The sequence below is a fragment of the Falco cherrug genome, chromosome 9 (genome assembly GCF_023634085.1).
Source record: "Falco cherrug isolate bFalChe1 chromosome 9, bFalChe1.pri, whole genome shotgun sequence".
In the NCBI taxonomy this organism is placed as follows: Eukaryota; Metazoa; Chordata; class Aves; order Falconiformes; family Falconidae; genus Falco; species Falco cherrug.
The window spans coordinates 16455020-16476739 of NC_073705.1; the positions used below are offsets into that span (position 1 = coordinate 16455020).

At 45.6% G+C, this 21720-nt stretch overlaps 1 protein-coding gene across 18 annotated transcripts in view; it reads right to left on the minus strand.

The window, feature by feature from the left end:
• The window catches only part of DNM1 (dynamin 1), a 68714-nt gene that overhangs the window by 22494 nt on the left and 24500 nt on the right, over positions 1-21720 (minus strand). For 12 of the 18 annotated variants that reach the window (XR_008733906.1, XR_008733907.1, XR_008733908.1 and 9 more), the window contains exons 3-15: positions 20460-20609; positions 19145-19348; positions 18551-18649; positions 17664-17824; positions 16438-16580; positions 16211-16346; positions 14959-15026; positions 13684-13822; positions 5443-5529; positions 5167-5237; positions 4678-4729; positions 3449-3460; positions 2099-2212 (exon numbers count right to left, since the gene is read on the minus strand). Coding sequence is in view for 13 of the 18 variants with exons in the window: in XM_055720958.1 (XP_055576933.1) it covers positions 2099-2212; positions 3449-3460; positions 4678-4729; positions 5167-5237; positions 5443-5529; positions 13684-13822; positions 14959-15026; positions 16211-16346; positions 16438-16580; positions 17664-17824; positions 18551-18649; positions 19145-19348; positions 20460-20609 (1436 nt within the window). In the remaining 5 variants the exon portion in view is untranslated. Of the gene's footprint in view, positions 1-2098; positions 2213-3448; positions 3461-4677; positions 4730-5166; positions 5238-5442; positions 5530-10396; positions 10536-13683; positions 13823-14958; positions 15027-16210; positions 16347-16437; positions 16581-17663; positions 17825-18550; positions 18650-19144; positions 19349-20459; positions 20610-21720 lie in introns of all 18 variants that reach the window. The other 6 variants (XM_055720956.1, XM_055720952.1, XM_055720961.1 and 3 more) reach the window with 3 other exon arrangements.

Sequence of the window (21720 nt, forward strand, 5' to 3'; positions counted from 1 at the left end):
GAGCTTAAGTGAAGTAAGATCATGGTGTACAGCCTTAAAAAAGCGCACGAGAACATTTCATGAGCTGTAAAGGATACCAGTCCTTCTGAACCGATGGCAAAGGAGAGCTCTGGGACAGGCATGTGAAGATAACCCTGCCTGACAGAGGACCATGCACTGCAGACAGCTCTTCAGGATGGAGCCAGCTCCATGCAGGACTGAGGTGTGGGATAGGAATCCCCATGCTCTCCAAGTGACCCCTCAAATGCACTAGCCTGACTCAACTGTGGAGTTCAGGTGGACACTGCTTCCCTTCTCCCTCACAACAGCCAGTGATCAAGGAACTGAACTTGGAGAGGAAGCAAAAAAAGGCATGCTTCCCTTTCCCCCCTGCTCCCACTCAGCAGAAGACAAAGGCTCCTTTCTCAGAGGCAGCTCAGACCTCATCAGTGCCAGCTCTCCATGTTTAAGGGACCAAGGCTGGCAGGGAACAGTTTTCATTAGGCAGCTCTTCCTTTACTGTCCAAAAGCGAAATGGTGCAGACCTCCTTTTGCTATTGACACCCAAGGCTGCCCTCCCTCAGGAGAGAAGGCAGGTCCAACCCCCATCCCAGGCAACTGGAATCTATCAACAGTTTATACATCCCCACTGCAGCCCTCCCTCCCACTCCCCGGGGAAGAACAGGGAGTTCTGATCATCTCTAATACAAATGTAGCAGCTGGCTTTGATTAAACGACTTATGTTTATAACCACTTGACCTGCATATGCAACCCAGAGGAAAGTGAAGCCTCCCCAAGCAACTCTGAACACAAAGGGCAGGGGGTCTTACAGCAGAGACACACTGGTTTAGCGAAAGACATTTCAGTGCCTGGTTCTTTAATTAGAAAATTGCTGCCTGCTCATCCATAGCAGCACAGCAGCAGTCTCCATGCAGAAAGTGATATTTAGAGGCTGATTCATCACCATATTTGTCATCATTTCCACCTGCCGAGAATAAAACAAGCCCAGTGATATGAACTAGACAAGAAGCCAGGCCTAGTTGCAGCTCCCAGGCATAGGACCTGAAGGACACACACCCCAGTAAGAGGCTAAGCAGTTTATTTGCAGTCAGAAACCCTCATCAACTCACAATGCATCACTACATCACACCAGGCATTTTTCATCCCCCAGCACACCAAGTGGGGCTAACCCTTTGGATCACGTTCTTACCAAAGCCATTCACCTATTCTTTCCCTTTTCAAAGTAATCAGCAAAGGCAGTTATCTACCTTTGTCTTGCACAGGAAGCAACACACTGTTGACAATGATAATTGCAGCTGGGACAGTTCTGTCCACTTAGATTGTGGCCCACTGAAGCTGAGACACACCACGGCACGCTGCTAGAATTCCTAATACTCAAGATTTTTCAAGCAACTCTACAGATTAAGTCCATGCTCCTATCAGTGATGCTCCACACACCACTACACTTTTGACCAGGAGTACTCTAGCCATTCACAAGTCAAACAATTTTACAAATAATAAGGTAACTGGCATGTTCAATGTAAAAACATCTAAAAAAAGCAAACCAAAATACATTCCTGCTTTGCAGGCTTAATAACTGAATCCTGGAGAAGTTTACTTGAAGTTAGAAGGAACCAGCACCTGAGCTGCAGCTTCAGGTCCACAGCTCCTGTTGCTGTGCTCAGAAAGGAAATAGCTTTTTTTCTTGCAACCAGGAGAGATGCACGAAAACCTCTGCCACACTCCTTAAGGAAACTCATCGTGGCCACCCCACAAACATCCAAAAGTCCAAATCTTGGAACTAACCCATCACACCCTTGATTGCAACCGCCACAGCAAGACAAATAAAGGTCAAATTCATTCAAGTGTTTGTCAAACTTCTGCTGAGCCAGGGCTTCAAGCATAGACGTTACTCCTTGTACATCAGTAAAGCCACACTCACATCAATTCATAAATGCTCAGCAGTGCTGATGCCACAGGAAGCCCAGATCAAGGGTAGTTTCAGCTTGTGTCACCAGCTGCAGACAGCGCTCAGAAGGTTCATCTGTAACACCCGGTGAACTGAAGGTCTTATATCATCAGATGCCCAAGACTCTAGTCACAGAGCTGAGCTACTCACCTCGTCATCCTTGTACCAGGAGAGGTTCTCTGCTGTCAGGACAAACCAATACTCCTTGGAGCCACCCTTCATAATCCCAATGTTGTTGATGGTGAGCCAGCCCTTTCGGATGACCTAAGGGGGTGGAAGCAGCGTGCATTAACAAGGGCCCTAAAAACCTGGCCTTAGGCGACAGAGGAAAGATCAGAGGGTATCCCTACACACAGAGTAGTATGGAAAGACAAGGAACACCATGCTCTCTGCTGCTGCCAGAAGAGCCCCCCACTCAACTGGCCAGTGAAGGTCTTTGCCTCAAAAGGGCCAGGAATAGTATAAAAAGGGCGCAGGAAGGAACCTGGCAGTGCTGTGCATTATACCCTCTGCCAAGAGGAAAGAGATACAGGACTGCATCGAGAGTGGCTCAGACACTGGCACAACCTACAAGCACCAGATCACAGCAACACACCCAGAAAAGGCCATGCCTAGAGTAAACCAGGACAACAGCACACCTTTCAGCACACCACACAGGTGGAGTGCTTCACTCAGCTTAGGGATGGGGGGAACCAGTTCAAGAGAAGACTGGCAAGCAACCCAGGAAGAACTGTGTTTAGTGAAAGGAGACACTAAGTATAACAGAACAAAATGGTGCATCTGGACTTCAGCACACCCAGGTATTTGAGTAGACATATTAATTTAGGGCAAACCATGTTCCTTTAAGTTTAGTCTGTAAAGAAGCCAGGTTGTTACTCTCGAGGGAACTCCAACTCACCAAGTGCTGGTTTAGAGCCTCACACATGCAATAATCCAATGTAAGTATGCGTCATCCTAAATGCATTAGCTTTTTTAGGTATTACTGCACTGTTAACACCCAAAAACATCTGCATGCATGTGTGTATAGCTTGTATGGATATGCTTGCTGAAAACGACCTGGCATTGAAAAACCATGTGACTGCACTGCATATTAGCAAGTTGTACTGTGTGAGCAGCCTACCACAGAGGTACACAATCATTTTAATTGGCAGTTTACCCTATAAAGGTAAATGTAGGAGCACTGGATCTTCACCTGGTACCTACTGTTAAGCTGAAGATAGCCCTATTCTCTCCGTGGGCAGGAGGGGGCAGCGAAACAGAACCACACATCCTTGGAGCACTGCTTTTCATCTCCACCCACCCACAAGATGTACCAGCATTTCTGAATTTTTCCTCAACACACCACCTTTTCACCTAACTTCTGCTTCACCTGTGTCTAGTGCCAGCTGCCCTCCTCTCCCCATTCAGCAGCAGAGGGAATTTGTTTATGCACTGTCCTTGCCTTCCCAGATGCAACATTAATGTTCATTAGCACACCCTGCTGAGTGGCCTTCTACTCACCAGGATCTCATCCTGCAAAGGGGAACCATAGCAACAGCAGCAGAGCAGGAGAGGAGCAAAGAGAGGAGAGATTGTTACTAGGAAAGCTGGAGCAGGAGAAGAGAGGCTCAAAAATAGAAGAAATTGGAAGCTGGTACCAAATCTTTTACCCCAGGTGTTAACAAAAGCAACCCCCATCCCGAAATAAAGTCTGCTAATGGGAAAGCCAAAGCGCTTTACAGGTAGATCCAGAGTTTGCCCTTTGTACTCCTTTATGCTCAGGACTTCTGTAAGGTATCCTTCAGAGGATGGGGTTCCCTACAGCTGCTCCAATATCCCATGAAATGGATGGATGGCCAGCCCAACTTGCTGATCTACCTGCCTGCCATCAGTACTGGAACAGTCTGCATGTCTGCGTGCAGGGAAAGGCAGTCAAACACGTTACAAAGAGGAAGGTCAGGAGTGAATGTCTTTAAACAGACTAAGCAAAAGCCTTTGCTTCCATTCTCTATGAAGCTGCTTGTAAGGCTTTGTTTCTACAAGATCTTCTAGCCTAGACAGCCTTGTCACATCCCCAGCAAGTCTGGGTGTAAGTGTCATTAGATCCTTTTTTCATTGTATGTATGTTCCTTACAGTTCCTGAAGGAACAAGGGTACTCCTCCCCTCCACCGCTGCCTTCTCCCATGGGTGCATTCATACATACCCAGCGCAACCATAGCTATAATCACCCTTTGTCACCCTGTACAGAGGTTTAAGTATTCCCAGTGAAGTCTTCAAGAAGAGAGTCCACAAACTCTCTTGAAATCCGTTTCCAGAAAGTAGATACCACTGATGGGAAAGATAACTAGAAAAGGCAATTCCCTACTGTAACAGTTCAGACCCAGTGTTCTGCACCCTTCACCTCAGCAGAAGAGTGAGCACAGCTAGCGAAGGGGCTGAACAAACAGGAACTTACACAACATCAGCAGAGGTTTCTACCAGGAAAAACAAGACCAGATCTTGATTTTCAAGCACTTGTTTCCCTCTCCAACACTTTCCCTCCATTGCTGCTACATGCTCAGTTCTTCCTGACTACAGCAAGCCTAAAACACTATCCTCCAAGTATAAACAGAGTTTGAGGAGTAAACAAAAAAAAAAAAAACACCAAACTTAGAGCACTGCTGCATCTAGACCAACACTTGTCCACCTGGTAGCATCCAGGTAGCAAACATCCTTCTTGCAGCAGTGAAGGAGATGGAACTCGGCCTACCTGGTTGCCAGCTGCCTTCTTCTTGCTCATCTGGCTGCTCCTCTGCTGAGCACTGCAAACAACAGCAGAGACATTCAAAAGGCCTCAGGCTTTTCTTGATCACCTGAATCCTGCTCCCATCAGATGCTGCTACAGAGAGCTCATGCCCCTCACTGCTGCCTTCCAAGTCTGGATAACCCAACCCGTTTCCATCTGCTCCTTCAGCCTGGTCAACTCATCTTCTCACTCCCACCTGAACCACACATAGGTCACTAACGTTCCACAGTTTCTGCTTTTTCCATCCCCCAACACAACCCTAATACTCTAACTCCCCCTTCTACACACCCTTCCTCCCCCGCCTCACAATACAGAGCCACTGAAAAGCAACACAGAGCTGAACTATCCTTTGAGAAGACAGCATTTGCACCAGGGCCTTTGCAACCCATCTACTGGAGCAGCTATAGGACAGAGCCACAGGAGAACACATGCAGACAGGATGTGGGTGCTTACTTGGCAAAGCCAATGAAATCCTCATGGTTTGTGTTCATGTAAGCCAGCTCGATGTCTATTAGAAGCATGACCTGCCAACAGAGGCACAGACAGAGCAAGACAGATGTTAGTAATTGACACTGCTAGTGGCCAGGGGCAGACAAAGCCCTGCACGTTGTTCATCTGATCAGTCCTCTGCAGCCAGACACCCCTTGGCCCCTCTAGCTTAGGCTGTCCCTCCAAAGGTGTCCCCCATCCCACCCAGTCTCCCCTCTTACACACGCTCCTGACCCCTACCTGATCTTTGGTCCTGCCTTCTCTCTCACGGATGTGAGTAGTAACAATCCTCTCCATCTCCTCACGCAGATGAGGGTACTGGCTGAGCTGCAGGACAGAGAAAACACGTGCACATGGGAAAAGGAGGTATAAAGGGGGGGAGCAGCCCCCCACACGCATGCATGCATATATACACCCTGCAATCAGATATTTTCAAGGGAAGTTCTAGAAAGCTGGACTTGCAGACAGATTTTTCCAAGTTCCTGGAGGTCTGTTGGGGGCAAAGTTTATTCCCTCTTGCCTTGGGCTTCAGAGAAAAGCCTTTTTCACTCTTGCAGCAACCTTTCTGCCTCACCAGAGACCTGCTCCAAACCTAACACATTCTTCCTAGAATGAGGCTCTTGACAAACCCCAGATGTAAACATGTTGCTTGTTGGGAGTTTTTCTTTGTGAAAAATTTCTCTAGATGTTCAGCATCTCATTCTAGTAGGCTAAGTAGGTGAATGGCCTGTTGCTACAACCAGCTAAATCCTATGGGAATTCTCCCTGGGAAGTGGATTTCAATCCCCATTTGTTGAGGCACTAAGTGGAAACATCTGGTCGTCTCCATCAACATCTGCAGGCAGAGACAGAGGATGTGACCAACTCAAGGGTACATGTCTTCAAGAAACACTGTGCTCTGGGCATCCAGCTGCTTCTACCCGCTCTGCGCCGGGGCAGGATTACATGGCCCAGGTCTATACTCACATCACACCTACACCACACTTTCTGCCACATTACTGAGGGAATCTTTTCCTGCCCAGAAAAGCAGAAGGCCTTTACTAGCTGTGGTTCAAAAGAAGAATATCTACAGAAATCATACATGAGAAACACTTCCAAAATCAGCACCAAAGCTGCACAGTTTCACACAGCACCTATGTACTTGCCAGGATTCTTAAGTCTCTAGTAACTGTGTGCTTCTCAGATCAGGCCCAGCACAGTCAAATGAAATTAACCCTACAGACCCAGGATCTAGCTCTCTCTTCCACACTTCACCTATACTTTGTGAAACAATTCCCATCCCCCCCCTTTTTTTAATATTACCTCCAATTTGACTACAATATCAAACAGCATTTCCTGATATCAATCTTTTATATGTTTTTACACATGCTCTTGAGGGGATATAAATCTCATTTGCCTATGATCTGTACTACATTTGTTTTGTTCCTCCAGTTTACAAAAGCTTCTTAAACTGGTTTGGCCTTTTGTTCTGTATACATAAGCAATTATAACATGCTAGAAGGAGCTGTCTCAAAGTGTGCAGCATCACTACTGGAAGCCTCCATTAGATTCCATGCTAATCAGCAACAATATTTAACTTCTCACTACAAATAGTCTCAAATCTTTCAGCACACTTGCAGTCAAGCAAGTTGCAATCACCTGGAACTGGAATTGAGGGCTAGTTTTGGCACTGCCTGTTTTCACATGTGGTTTGTTTTGAACACCAATGACCCTACAAAGGCAGGAAAAAGCAAGTGAAACCAGTGTTCCCCACCACCATCTTGTCTTGAATGCACAAACTGGGTATTCTCCATGATCTTTATAGTTCAGACAGCTGGTTGCTTCAGAGACACACAGGCAAAGCTTCCCATTTCCTTTGGGGGGTTGGCAGAGGATTGATGGGCAAGTTATGTCAAACAAAACCAGAAAGTTGGAAAATCTCTAAGCAAGCCTCAGCTTCTTTGCTTCAAATAATAATAATAATAATAAAAAAAAAAACCAAAAAAAAACCACCACAAAAAAACCCAACAACAGTCAAACAAAAGCCCCCACACCAAACCCCCCACCCCTGCCACCCCCCACCATACCCATCAGTACAAATGCATACAAAGTGTAAAACAAGTTGTGGTTTATTCAGAACCCAGGTCATCTAGCAACGTTCATGTGCAAAAATAAATTGACAGCATCAGTCCCCATGCAGAAGCTTCCAATCCCAAGCATGCACAGGAGAAGCGAGGGTAGCCAAGGAAAGAGGACACAGACAAGCCACAGGATGTCATACCACCAGGGAACATGCAATAGGGCATAGAGGGGCAAGGAGTTATCCCCAGCAGTACAAACAGCACCCAGAAATGCCATGACTCTGAAAGACAGGAGAGCAGGCGACCCTTTGAGGGGTTAAGTCTGTCAGTCTGTGATCACAGCCCAGCTCAAGGGGTCTTTCAATCCTGTTTTAGCTGCATTTACCTGTTTAATCAAAATACAAGTTTACAGCCCTCTTTGAAAGCCAATTTGCCCCAACACTCCATAGTTCCCCACTGCAGATTCCAGGAGTCCTTGCCAGCACAAAGATCAACCTTTAGCTGAAGGGTTGCTGACTTGCAAGCCCTTCCTGCACTTGTGAGATGCTGCAGTGCAGACTGGCACAGAAGGTTCCTGCTTTTGTGAAAACATTAACTAGAACGTTACCCTCTTAAATGTAAAAAGGGCTTATACACTTTCACCAGCTTCCTGTTGATTTTGGAGCTGCTCTCCATCTAACCAACTGGAAGGAGGTCAGGATCAGGCCAGTCAAAGAACAGCAGCTAACTTCTCTTCAGCCCTCAGCTTTGTCTAATGGTCAAGAAATAATCAACTGCAAATCTTTTTGTACAGGAAAGCTGTACTTCTGCAGACAACAGATGGGTTTGCCACCTTCTATGTTCTTTATTGACACTCTCATATTATTCCATCTATGCAGCTTTAGCAACTGCACATACAAAGATTTCTTCACCATTTGTGGTGAAATGAAATAATTGTGACAGCACACAAACAATAACACACAATAGTTCAGGACAGCAACAAACCAAGGCTACAGGACTGTTAAGCTAATTCAAGAGGTGTTAGCCCAAGCACTGTTCCTTTCAAGAAGCCTTGCAGGCTTCTCCTGAGTTTAAAAGCTTGGGTTTTTGTCTTCTGAAAGACAGCATCAATTCACAACACAGCAAGCTTGGTATGACCTTACAATTAGCATCAGTCCTGAAGCAGCCTTTCCCAAATGCCTCCCCTAATAGCACATGCTCTTGTCCACATCAAGCAGTTTAAGGGCTATAACATGCAAGATAAATATTGTAAGTTAAGTTATGCCTCTCTGTATAAGTTACTACCTTATACCATCAAAACCCACCTCAGGCTGGCTGCTATCCTAAAATTGGATATCTATGGCAGTTACCTTCTACTCTTTCAGAGGGAGATACAGGCAAGATTAACCTTCTTACTGCATGTAGACATTGGACTTTAAATATTACTAAAGCCTTCCTTTTATTTTCCAGTACTACTACTATTAGTATTATATTTTCATTCAGGCAGCTATTTTGCATCTCTTATCTCTCTCCCTGGCCTCTCCAGCTTTTACCACAGCCATTGGTCTCCTATAATGTCACTGCTACTATCACCTTCCCTACAGACCTATCTTGGTTGCATCACCGTGGAACCACCGCACAGGGTCCTCCACCATATCACAGATTAAAATCTGCAAAGCAAGTGGGTATCCAGCCACTCTAATGACATGGTCCAATAGGGAAACTGGAATTCCACACCCTTGGAGTTTTCATAATCCTTCTCCCTCCCAACCCAGAGCAGACATCTCTGCCTAGATACAGAAGACAGGGTAAGCAGTCAAAACCATCAGAATGAAAAACCCACAAGAGAAGCAGGCTGGAAAGGAGTTACTCTGCCTCCACAATTTGGCAACAGCAGAACTCTGCAAGAAATAGACCAGGCAGAGCTTGGGGCATGTCAAAGATGTCTCCTTAACAGAGGTGGCAGTGAGCTCTGTGTGCCTAAGTACAACCAGACCCTACAAGCTCAGCTCCTGCCTTCACTCTGAACTCACATCAATTCCTATCTTTCTTCCCTCTCAATTTACGGGTATACATTGATGAGTCTGGCTGCAACTCTGGAAGAAGGGAATTGTCGTTTTCAAGTCCTAAAATAACCCATGAAACAGCCTTTTCCAACTCAGTTTCCAGAACATACTTCTGTTGTGTCACAGACATATGCCTGGCCCCTCACTGGTAAGTTTAACACTAATTGCCACATCTGCCTTTTTTTGGTTTTGGGGTTTTTTTGTTTGTTTTGGTTTTGTTGTTGGGTTTTGTTTTGTTTTTTTTTTAAGGAGGCATGGGGTGCCCCCTCCTGGAGAAAACCATCCCGGGAAACAAACTCGCTCCTGCCCCAGCCTCTGGGCAGTATTTGACACCCTCCACATCACTGGGGGCAGCTTCCCTCCCCAGCTGCTGCTGCCCTCTGCTAGCCTAAGGCTTCAGCTCCTGTGGTTCACAGCATGCAAGTATCCACGCTACCTCCCACTGAGCACAGTCCATGGAGCAAGAGATCAGCAGGAGAATGATGCAGAGGGTGTAATGCTTGGAAAAGCTTTTCCCCAAGTCTTTTGGGACAGTAATCTTCTGTTGACTCAGTATCTCTTGCAGAACATCCTGCACCTCAAACTTTTAAATCAACTGTTGTTTTGTATATGCTACTGCTCAACATAGCTCTGCAGACAACATGAAACCTGCTGACTACTCATGCTGTGGGGGCATATGAGGTCTTTTTATCTTTTTCTAGGGTAACTGGATTTTTTTTAAGGGGGGGTCGCATTAAAAAAAAAATAAAATCAAAGTTCACAATGCACAGGCAGTGGCACAGCAAAACAGGGCCTGCAAAGGGTTTGATGCCACTGAGCCAGAGAGAAGAAAAGGGTATGCTAGAGTAATCCACTGGATCCCAGCTCGCCTTTCAGGTAAAAAGCCCAACAGCTAGTGCCCGCTGCTCTTGATTTACTTTTAAAAGGCTCTTATACCTGCAGGTTGCTGCTCTCCTTTAGATGTGTTTTTATATCCATTTTCTTTCGCTAGGTTTGCTGGAGTTCCTGGGGCATGTGTGGAGGAACAGCGTGGAAGTGTGTGGGAAGGGGGTGGGCATTGACCTTTCTTTGCATTTTTTGTTTCTTTACCTTTTCGCTACACTTTCTGATGGTGGATGTGAGCTCACTCACTACCATATCCACACACTTCAGACTCGGCTCCTTCAACTTCTGCACCTGCTTTTTCACTATGGCTTCAAAAGCGAGGTCAGGCGTGAAGAGACCCGTTCTGCATGGCAGGGGCAGGGTGGGAGGAAGCAACGAGGAAGAAGAAAGCAAAGCAGAGAAAGAGCAGGAAGGAGGAAGAAAGAAGGAAGGAAAAGGGAAAAAGAGAGAAAACACAAGGCAAAATGAGAAGTGAGATTTTGGTTCATTGCATTAGTTTATTGAACCAGGTGAGCATTGCTATGGGGCCTGTGCACTGCCAAGTATCAGGAGAGTCTCCAAGCAAATGGAAGTGGCCAAGGGGAATGAGGTAGAAGCAGCTGGGCTAGTGAAACGGTGAGCTGTTAAAAGCAAGATGAATGGATGGAACTCCCCAGGGATCAAGTGATCTCTTCGTTAAAGGAAAGCTTTGAATTTTAAGACAAAGCTGCTTGCCACAGTGAGCCACTGCCTCTCTTCCCACAGGCTCACTGTGCCCCATTTCCCTTTGTCTCAGGCATTCCCCTACCCACCATGGTTCCCTCCCCCTTCGTGTTTTCCTTATTCCAGCTGCAGGAAACCAGAGCAGGAGCCAAGGAGACTTCCAAAGGTCTGTCACCTGCATCTTGCTTTGGCAGAACTGATGCCTCTTAGTTTCAGGGATTCAGACAGACTGTTCCACTTAGACTAGTTCAACTCGCTCACCTCCCCTACAACATTAACTTCCTCGGTGTGAGCAGATGTACCCAGTATTTAGGTCTGCCCCAGCTAACCTGTAGCACCAGACCCAATACAGGCCTGCTGAGGTTTACAAGGAAGTATTAATTTCCACTGATACCATCTATGCTGGCTTAAGTGTATTCTCAGTGGCTCTACTACGAAAGAACAGAAAGTCCACAGAAACTGGAGTTACTAAAACATGGCCAAGATTAATCCAATTCAAGCCTACCACACTCAAAGTTTTCAGCACATCTTCAACACTTTAGAGCTTCTACCAGGATGCTCTTTGTTACACAGTAGAAGTTACTAGTTTTAGCACAGGGCATTACTGCTTTGCAAGGGCTTTTAAGGGGCAGTGTCCACTTAACACAAGAAGGGCATGCTGCCTTTCTAAAGGTACAGTAAACAGCCAAATCTGTGCTGCTGACAGCTAGCAAGCAATCCAGAGCTAGCTATAAATAACCACCACCTCATTTAAATCTGGCGTTCCTCCCTTCACATCTCTGTGGATAACACCTGCAAGACCCCAAGTTACACCAGTACCAAAACATGCTTCAACACATACTATAGGACCTACAACTAGTCTGTGTTTCAGGCAGCAAAGAGCTGGAATGTTACAGGATTCAGCTTCACCCAAGGGTCTCTCTCCAGGTGCCAGCAATGCCCCCTTTGAGCAAAGGAAGGGCATTTTCAGAGTTAAGTTCACATCCCCTGGCTCACCAGCCATTTCCTCATAATCCAGTTGCCCTGCTAAGCTCAGCATACAGTTACCCCCAGACCTGGGGGTCCCTGCACAACTACAACAACAAAATCACTCCCTTCTAGTACCCGAGTATCACCTGAATGATGGTATTTTGTTTCTTCAGATACAAAGTTGTAACCATGGCTACTAGAGTACTGAAGTCAACCATCAAATTCTTAGCAGCAGAATTTGAACTAAAATTGAATGCTTTAATCCTGAATGTGTGACATTTCCCCCTAGTCCCTATGGTCTCTTCTCCCTTATTTCCCACTCTGCTGCACCCACCACCTGATCACTTGAGAAACCTGCCACTGTCAGAACAGACAGTCTATTCTGAAGTTGTCAATAAAAGAGAAAACAAAAAGAAACAATGAAGAAAACGGGAAATGAAGGGAAAGATGCAAAGAGAAAGAATTAATGGGAGATCTCTGAATGGCAACTGATGGACGGAGAATAAATCAAGAGAAGCTTCAGAGGGCATGAAAGAGGGCCCTTCTGATCCAGCTAGCAGGCAACTCTGGATACTTGGCAGCCCAAGGGCCTGTGCTTACCTGCCGCCAGGCTCTAATGGCAATTTTCTGGGTGCTCCCCACAGCCACACACCCCAAGAGAGGACAGCAGGACAGAGAAAGGAAGCTCCTCCAGCACTCTAGAAACCTGAGCAATCTCTCACTGTACCCACTTTGCTTTCCCAGTCTGTCCAGGGGGGCAAAGCGCGTGCCTGAGCCCTTCTGCGGAGGCTCTCAGCCCTATGGGCTGGGCATTTCTGCAAGGGTTGGCGAGTATCAGCACTTGGGCACCTTTCCCCATCCCTGCAGATACAGGGTGTCAGACTCTCCAGATACCTCCTGCAACACCCATTTACCTGCACCTGAACAGCCAGTGGCGATTCCAGTCTCCAGTGCCCGTACCACCATCCTAACTGAGGTGCCTTCTCACCAGCACCTAGCCCTGCCTGAAGCAGCAAGCCATGGCTGAGAGGAATGGAACAAATCATCTGTCTTGCTGCCTTTCAACCCCAACCTCAGACCACAAAAGCTGCCATATACAAAGGGCAGAATCAAGGCAAGTTCCCTCCCTCAGCCCTAATACCAGCATGGATCCCAAAGGGCAAAACCCAAAGCCCTCTCTCTCCATCAGAGAGAGCGGGAGGCCCCCAGAGGTTGATGCACACTTCTAACTTGCTGCTTCTCAGCCATGTGCTGCTCTTCCAGAACAGAAGATGGACGAAGCCAACCAGAAACCAAGCCAAACACCACAGGAACGTTTCCCTGTTATACAGCTCACAGCTGTAACTCCTACAGCCGCTGAAGTTCAGCCCCATACACCGCCCCAGCAGCACCCAAAGGCTGGTTTGAGATTAACACTCATTTCTACAGGAACAGAGGGGACAATTTAAATTCCAGTTTCTGGCTTGGAGAATAAACCCAGATACTAAATGTAAAGTCAAATGGAGCCACATAAGAGAAATACCCTTGGTTTTAGAAGGTATCAGGAGTCATGCTACAGAGGGGTGGCAGGGACATCTCCAGCCCCCCTCGGCTCTAAAAGACTCAGGGAGAACGGCCACGGTCATGTCCCACAGCACTTCCCTTCCTGTTTGGCTTGTTGGCTGGATCGCCCCAGGCTGGTACCGCTCAGGTCTCGTCATGCTGAGGAGGTGGTTAGAAACACTGAGTGTGGCTGCAGGCAAGTCCCTGTCCAGGTCACAATGCTGCGCCACAGCCAGCGAGCGGGTGGAAGGTGCCAACTCCATGCTGCCTCTGGTTACCTTCTTGGTGCACTGTCTAACAGTATTGATTAACTCCGAAATGACCATGTCCACGCATTTCAGGCAAGGTTCTTTAATCTTCTTCACCTGCTTTTTCACAATGGTCTCAAAGGCCATGTCGGGTGTGAAGAGACCGGTTCTAAATACCCAGGGTGGGGGACAAGACAAGGCAAGAGGGGAAGAAGGGGCAAGGAGAATGTCACAGCGTTACACACACATCTTGGAGCAGGCATCGCCACCACTGAAACCCGGCACGTGGAGCTGGGGAATGTCACATCCCCCAGACAAGCCCTGACTAGAGTCCATGGAAAGTGGGGGGGAACTTGGCACCTCCCAGGAAGGAGGTGCTGAGGGCAAACCAGATCGCAGCTGGACAGCCATGGCCAGGCCACCACTTCCCTCAGCCACCAGACTTAAGAGCAGCCAAGGCTGACCCCTCCGCAGCACACTTGACCTCAGAGTTGTGCAGCACATGGGAGGCCCTTTCTGAAATATTTTCTTAATTATTAGGACACTAACATGTTTGATACCCTTTATCAAGCTCAGATAGTGACTGAGCAAAAGAAAGGAATGCAAATATGTCTAGGTTAGCATTTGTTCACACCCCAGCATGCAGGAAGGGCTCAGGCAGGCACCAGGCTCTGCTCACCTTCCCATGAGCAGCACAGCTCAGGGTCTCCGGGCTTGCTGACAGCTAGCCTCCGCCGAGGGGAACACAAGCGTGTGTGCTGACTATGTTCTGGAGCCATTGGTATTCTAATGACAGACACCCCAGTGCTCCTCAGATCTCTAGGGGAGGAGGTGCTCAGTACTAACAACCATTTTGAACAACTAACTGTTGTTCAAATATCTGTACTTTTTGTTCAAATAACTTGTTGTTCACTGTACTTGTTCAAATAACCGTACATGGTTAGTATGGAGGCACAAAGTAAAACCCAACACTTTAGTTTTAACTAAACAAAGTAGTTAGTACAGGCTTGCATCCCTCTTTCTATCCTTTCTTACATCAAGACACAAGAAAAGAGTGAGCAAACATCTAGTTACCATGGCATTTTTACCTTTTAGGCTTCTGCAACTCTCACATGGGAAGAGAAAGCAAACTGACTTGGATGATTGTCCCTACTCCCAGATTCAAGCCACCAGGGTGGTCCAAGGATATTATCCCTCCCCTTTGGCTGACCTACCGTACCTCTGAAGTCTTCAACTCCATTTGGAAGGTCTAGAGGTATTTACAGAGCTATGCAGCCAATGGTCTGCCTAGTGCGTGATACATGCCTGATACCATGGATGTTCTTGATGGCATAGCTAATCTCCCGTCGCAGCTCCTTCTCATCAAACTCCATCTGCACCAAGAGAGAATTTTATCAGAAATGGTCTGACACTTATTTGCTAAACCCCAGAATACACAACAGCATGCTTTACAGAGAAAGAGTCCCATGCCAGCACTGTCATGTGGCAGATGAGAGATTAGCCCAAGGGTTGGATACAGAGCTCAGCCATAAAGCTTCTATTGCCAATGCAGACATCCTGGACAAATATGAATAGCTAAGGGCCTACGTGTACAGCTGCCAAGCCCCAGCAGCTCTCAAGGGAGCTGCCCTGAGATAAAGGAATAAGACTGAAGTGCTACATTGCTTTCTAAAACTATTTTGCCTCCCGAGATTTAGCATGAGGTCTTGGCATCTGTTTTTTCAGTGAACACCACAAATAGATTTACAATTCACATACAAATATGTATTATCCAATATAGGCAGGCTCTTGTATTGCACTAAAAAGCTTCAACTTATTCAAATGCAAAAAAAGGAAGGAAAATGCAGAAAATCCAGGAGCGCAGTGATTTAACTCTAGTCTGTTCCAACTGGCATTAAAAGAACTTTTTCCATACCACTTCCGATCAGGCCATCCTGGTCAGTACTTTACCATCCAAGAAAACTATCATTCAATTAAAATCCCCTTCAACTGTTACGACAGTAGAACAGTTTCTACGCTGTTCCCACCATTGACAGGGCACAGACAGAAGTAATCCCAGGTGTATCTACATCCTCTTTCCAGCTTCTTGCACATTTATCAGGGCAACTTTGACTCTAGTGGGGTGCTCAGGATCAAGGAAGTACAAGTTTCAGCACCATTCGTACTGTGTGAAAGTCAGTCAAAGTAGTTTTGACACAACATACCTGCAAGAATATTTGCTCATTGATTTACTATTGTTTGTGTTAAAGGAAGTTATTTTGCACATTTAATTTAGCATTTAGGAATTAAGCCAAAGAAATACTGTCATTTAACCAAGAAAAATTTAAGTTCTGTAACAAGGACAGGGACTGAGGGAAAAGGTCAGTGCTATGGGAAGGCTCCAATAAGAGACTACATAAAAAAAAAAGGTAGTAAAAGGAAAAAACGTGAAACAAAGTACTCAAAAGGGAAAGACAGATGATGAAAGGTACCAAGAGGAGCAAGACGAAAGACAGAAGAGGTAACAGAGAGAAGGCTAGAAGACAAAGCGTATCTCAGCAGCACCGAGAAGCAGTACCTTCACCAGTTCAAAGGGGAAACGCTCATGGAAGATGCGGTTAATCCTTGCTCCTCCTGACAGCTCATAGGTATCAATTTGGTCTCCAGAGCCTTCAATGCGTTTCTCAAAGTCCACGGCAAACTGCTGCACCATCCTGAAAGAAGGCAAAAAACATAAAGTAGAAGTCATGGCTGAGCAGTTGTCTCCATGGAGGGAGGGAGGTACATGCAGCTGAGGCCACTTACTGAAGTAGAGCTTTGGTCTTGCGAGCAGGGTCATCAGGGCGAAAGTTCTTGTACTCCTCCACCTCCTTCTCAATGGAGAGAAGCTGGCTTTGGAGCTTGTTCCGCAGCCCTGGCAGGGTGTCACGGATGTGGTTGGTCAATTGCTGCACAAGAAGGTTGAAGATGATAATAAACCTCTAGGTGGTTACTGGGACGAGTTTGCTACCTCTGCACCACAAAATAGAGGAATGCTCCTCTCTTCTGTGTTCAATCCTTCTGAGTGGTCCTAGTAAAAAGTCTGTCCCAGGACAGATACCAGCTGGGTGTATCCCAGCTCCCCAGCTCCTACCTACTACATCCCTCTACTCTTGACGTCCATTTTACCTTCTAGTCCAGTACAAAACTCCCATTCATGCAAGGCTGCTGCCTCCAACCCAAGAATAAGCTTCACATGCAGGTATTAGTATTTGCTATTTACACCAGGGTAAAGGCTATTCTGTCTTCAGATTAGCAGACCACTGAAACCCAAGGTGGTGGTTAAGCCTTTGTAATGCTAAGTGTGACAAAGCAAGGTGGAAGAAGCCAAAGCCACTGATGAGGCTCTAATAAGAGGGTTTCCACAGACCTCAGCTGTGGAAAACTCCAGTTTGAAGATGAATATTTAAATAAGAGAAAAAAAATTAAAAAGTAATTCTTCACTTAAGGGAGTACTTCAAGGGAACAGAGAGGGAAGCAACAATAAATTGTTCCTGTCTGAGACAGGAGGTAAGACAGCCTTAGTAGATGTGAAAGTTACTACCATTTAAATCAATCTTTGCAGCTTACTGTTAGGTACAGAGACCACTAGAAATTTAGAAGTTATCTTTTAGCTTACGCAGAAAGATCTTGCATTCCGATAGCATAAATGCCATGAACCAACTATTGATTTTGCACCAGTGTCACTGATAAAGCAGTGCTGTGCCTTTGGCATGTAAGCTCCATTACTGGCCTTAATGTGTTTCACTATCAGGATTATACAAGTCAGACATGCTTCGCAGGACTTGGCATCAAAGCGCCTTTTACGATGCAGAGGAGGAAGAGTTAACCAATCTTCACAAGTCTCACCGCAGCAAAACAATTTAAAGTATATGAATTTGCTGACCACAATTTTTAGCTTTTCCTGTATTTTTCCACCTCAGAAGAGCCCTGATGGCTGCCTAATCATTCTTGTGACATAGTGGGCAGCAGTTCTTAACTGTTGACAGTACCTGGTTTAATACTTTCTGCAGGTAAGGGGTTCCCATGCGATCAGCCATGTGTCTGTAGGCTGGGTGCGAAAGAAAAAATTTTCTCTCTGCAGCCAGAGCTGCCTGAATGTCCTTCTTGCCATCAATGTCCTTCTGACTCCTGTTGACTACACCAATGTAACCTAGAAGAGTGGGGTTAGAGATCAGGTGGTTGCAAGGATGAGAACATAAGCAGGACTCAGATTGAGAAGGATAAAGTTACTCAGCTGGCAGCACTGCAAAAAGGGAATTCTAGTGGCAGCACATTATTAGGAACCAATTGGAAGAGTTTAAAACCACAATTTCCTCTGAATAGCCCAGGTTCTGATACTTCAGTATGCAGGACAAAAATGACTATGCAACTGAGAATTAACATATTTATTACTGTTTCCCCTATCACAAAGCATACCCTAGTCTCATTCATCTGAGACTCTTCTGTTAAAGTCCTCAGTATAGGTACTTTGCTACGGCTACACACAGCATGTATGACACTCCAAAATTATTTCATCTGATATACTATGGCAATCTCATCTAGCTAAAAAGACAAGGGGAGTCTCTTAGACAGGAGTTCCATTTTTGCAGCTTGCCTTATTGAAAGAAGTAAGGAAAGAGAAAGTAAAGATAAGAACATAAAGCTATGCTTCTGCTAGGACTACATATCAAGGTACAACTACCTAAAAAGGTCCTATTAACAGCGTTACTGTTCCTCAGCTCTTCTCAGTTCCACCTTGGAACAGAGATGGCTTAACCACAAGCTGTAACAGATGTTGCAGGAAAGGGATGCACTGGAGGAAGAGGATGAGGCCAGGACACCTCACACAGGGAAAAATATAGGAAGGAGATCACAGACAAAGCATGAGGAAACATACCTCTACGAAGAGGAAGTAATTTATTTTCTAATACATCTCTTGCATCAGTTCCTTCATCCATAAGATCCAGCTTTGTGATGACTCCAATAGTGCGTTGCCCTATGGAAAACACACACATACTTGATCAAGCAAACTACTCATGTAATCCTTTGTTCAGATTGCCCAACTTGGCTACTTGGGGGCTCCCGAGCTCAAACATTACAGTTCCCATCATGTCTCAGAGGCCATGAGAACAAAACAGACTGCAATCAAGCTCTTCTGAGCTATATCCTGCTGAAACATGCCACAGCAGAGAAGGTTTTAGTGCAGATTTTCCTACTTTTCTCCAGGCAGAATGCAGATGAGTAAAGGAAAAAAAAATCCTTTACCTCTTCAGAAATGGGGCTCAGACAAAGAAAGAAAAGAGGAATAACAAAAAAATCTATTACAGTAACTGTTAACACTGACTACCACCTCTCAGAAGAACGTGTGTTGGTAAAGACACAACCCAAGACAAGACAGGAGCCCACAGCTACTGGGCTAATTACAATCAAAATGTAAAAGGAAAATCAGGCCACTGTCTAGCAATGTCATGCTAAATTAAGAGGCATTTACCTTGAGGATCCACCTCCTTTGCAATCTTCAGGGCATCAGAATTGGCCAAATCGGAGTTGGCTGGAGATACTGCCAGGATGAGGCAATTCTCTTTGGTGACAAACTGCATGAGCATATCTCTGATCTGAAACTCTATGTCAGGGGGCTGGTCTCCCACTGGGACTTTTGTCATACCCGGTAGATCCACCAAGGTCAGGTTCAGGACTAGACATAGGAAATAAGAGACAGCACAAGGGAGTGTTGAGGTATGAATGTTCCGGTCTATAAGCACCACCTGTATCTTTAGCATCTCCAATATACAACAGCTATAACAGCACACAGAACTTTCTAGTTCCTTTTTATTACCGCTTAGTAAAAACTAGTTGCTAGTTGTTACTAGTTGTGATTGTCAGTGATCTCATCACCCTTCCCTTTAAATCACTTGTTTTCATAATCACGGAAACTGTGCCCTCAAGTCCTTCCACATATGCTACACTGAAAGGAAAGGGATGACAGTATGGTTTTTTCACTTCATAACAAAGAGTGGAGAGTCAGAAGAGTTGGTTCCATTCAAGAGTTGTCTCCAGTATTGAAGAACTCAGTCCTGCCATCCTTATTCAAGGAAGGCTCCTGTGAAAGTCAGCTGGGCCTTCTCCTGAAGGACTACAACATGCAGCCCTATAACTGTTTAGCTGTTTTTCTGATAGAAAAAATAAAAACTAAAAATCAAGCACAGGTTCTACCTGACCAACTGCTATGTAGCACTGAGCTGCTGCTTTCCAAGAAATGCCCATACAGCTGTTCACATTTAAAGAGCTGGCCAACTTGGGACCATGCTGTTCCCTTGTTTAAGCAGAATTATTCCACTGAGATCGGTACCACATGATGCAGGTACTGCCTCAGAGAGAACTATACAAAGTACACCTTTACATGCAAACATGAAGGCAACTGCTCCTCAAGAAAGCTACTCTCCCTATCAGTTGTTCTTTGTTCCATTTATTTGCCCAGTAAAGCAGTATCAGAAAGCAGGGAGAGACAACAGCTCTTCACCATAATGCCCACACTGCTGGAAAGGAACAGCCTCAGGACCAAGTTTCAGCACAGACATGAGTTGTTTCAAAGAGAAGTTCTGAAAGCAATCAGATACCTCAGCTGGCAGACAAACCTGTTACAGCAGTAATGCTAAGGCTGGCAGTTTGATGGCCCAGGCACATGGAGATTCAAGTCAAACCAAGCACACTCACCATTTCACCTCCATTCTTTCTGTCTTTACTTCATGACAAAGCAGCAACCTGCCTCATCCATCTCCTGACTCAGATGCTGCGTTGGGACTCACCATGGGGAGAGTAGACTCGAAGATTGATTGGCACAGGGGAAATCCCTTTGTTGGAGCCAGTAACACGATCCGTCTCAGCCTCGATCTCCAAACGGACCTCCTCAAAATCAGTGAATTTCTTTCCTTTGCAGTGTAAGAACTCACCATATTCTATTTAAACAGAAGCAGAGAGTCATAAGTCATCACTGACATCAGAGAAACGCTTAGTGTGACAAAAACATCATGTCTCAAAGTAAAACAAAACAAAAACCAGGGATGAAGTCTGGCAAAGGCCTTTCTCACTATGACCTGGAAGGGTGGCATAGAAGTTACTGCAGTCACATCATCTGGTCAACTTCTGAGAGAATTCAGTTGAGCCCAATATCTTCACCAACCAGCCTTTGCCCCAGCAGAGGCATCCTCACTTGTCTTCAACAGTAACCCAGGACCTTCTCTGTTGATACTAAGCCACCTTAGCATGCACCTGCCTGCAGCAACAGTGACTTCTACAGCTACACTGGGAGATACCTTGGTACTCAGAACTTGGACTAGCTCTGTATTAAAGTGCTGGGGGTAAATAAGTATCATTATGTAATGAGAACAGACTCAAGAGAATCTGAAGAAAAACCAAAAAACACAGACCTTCTCTTGACATTGTTTTGAATTGGCTGGTGGCTGGGGGTTCTTGTGTGTCAGTCCTTGACTAGGCTAACCAATCAAAGAACCCTCTCTTTTCAGTTTTGAAAGCCTTGCAAAAGTCAAATTGTCTCCTTGCTGTACACAAGGACTGCCATGGAGAGATCACATTCACCTGACAAAAGGAAGAGTACCTTGAAACATTCACTTGCCAACTCATAGATGAGATCTTAACTTATGTTAAGGGGAATGGTAATGAAGATATCCTGCAAGTAAATAGCAACACCAGTGAACTGCACAAAAGACCAGCCACAGAACTCTGCAGACTTTCTTCTCCAGATCCCAGTGGTCTCACATGGGGTTTTAGTACATTAAGTCATCTCAACCCTTTATTTCCACGCTTTGTCAGCAGGGTCATCTGACTTAAGTCTTACCCACTCATAAGTGTCACAACCGCATAGGCAAAGGAAAATTGTGAGAAGTATACATATGGAGCCTTGCCTAATGAATTAAACCACAAAAACCTAAGCAGCATTTTGCTTCTGAACACTTAATGCATCAGATGTTAGACAGACAGAACTGAAAACCAGCTGCAGGTCATTTTTACTGGGGAAAATTCTTCTTTATTTTTTCCACACTGAGTAGT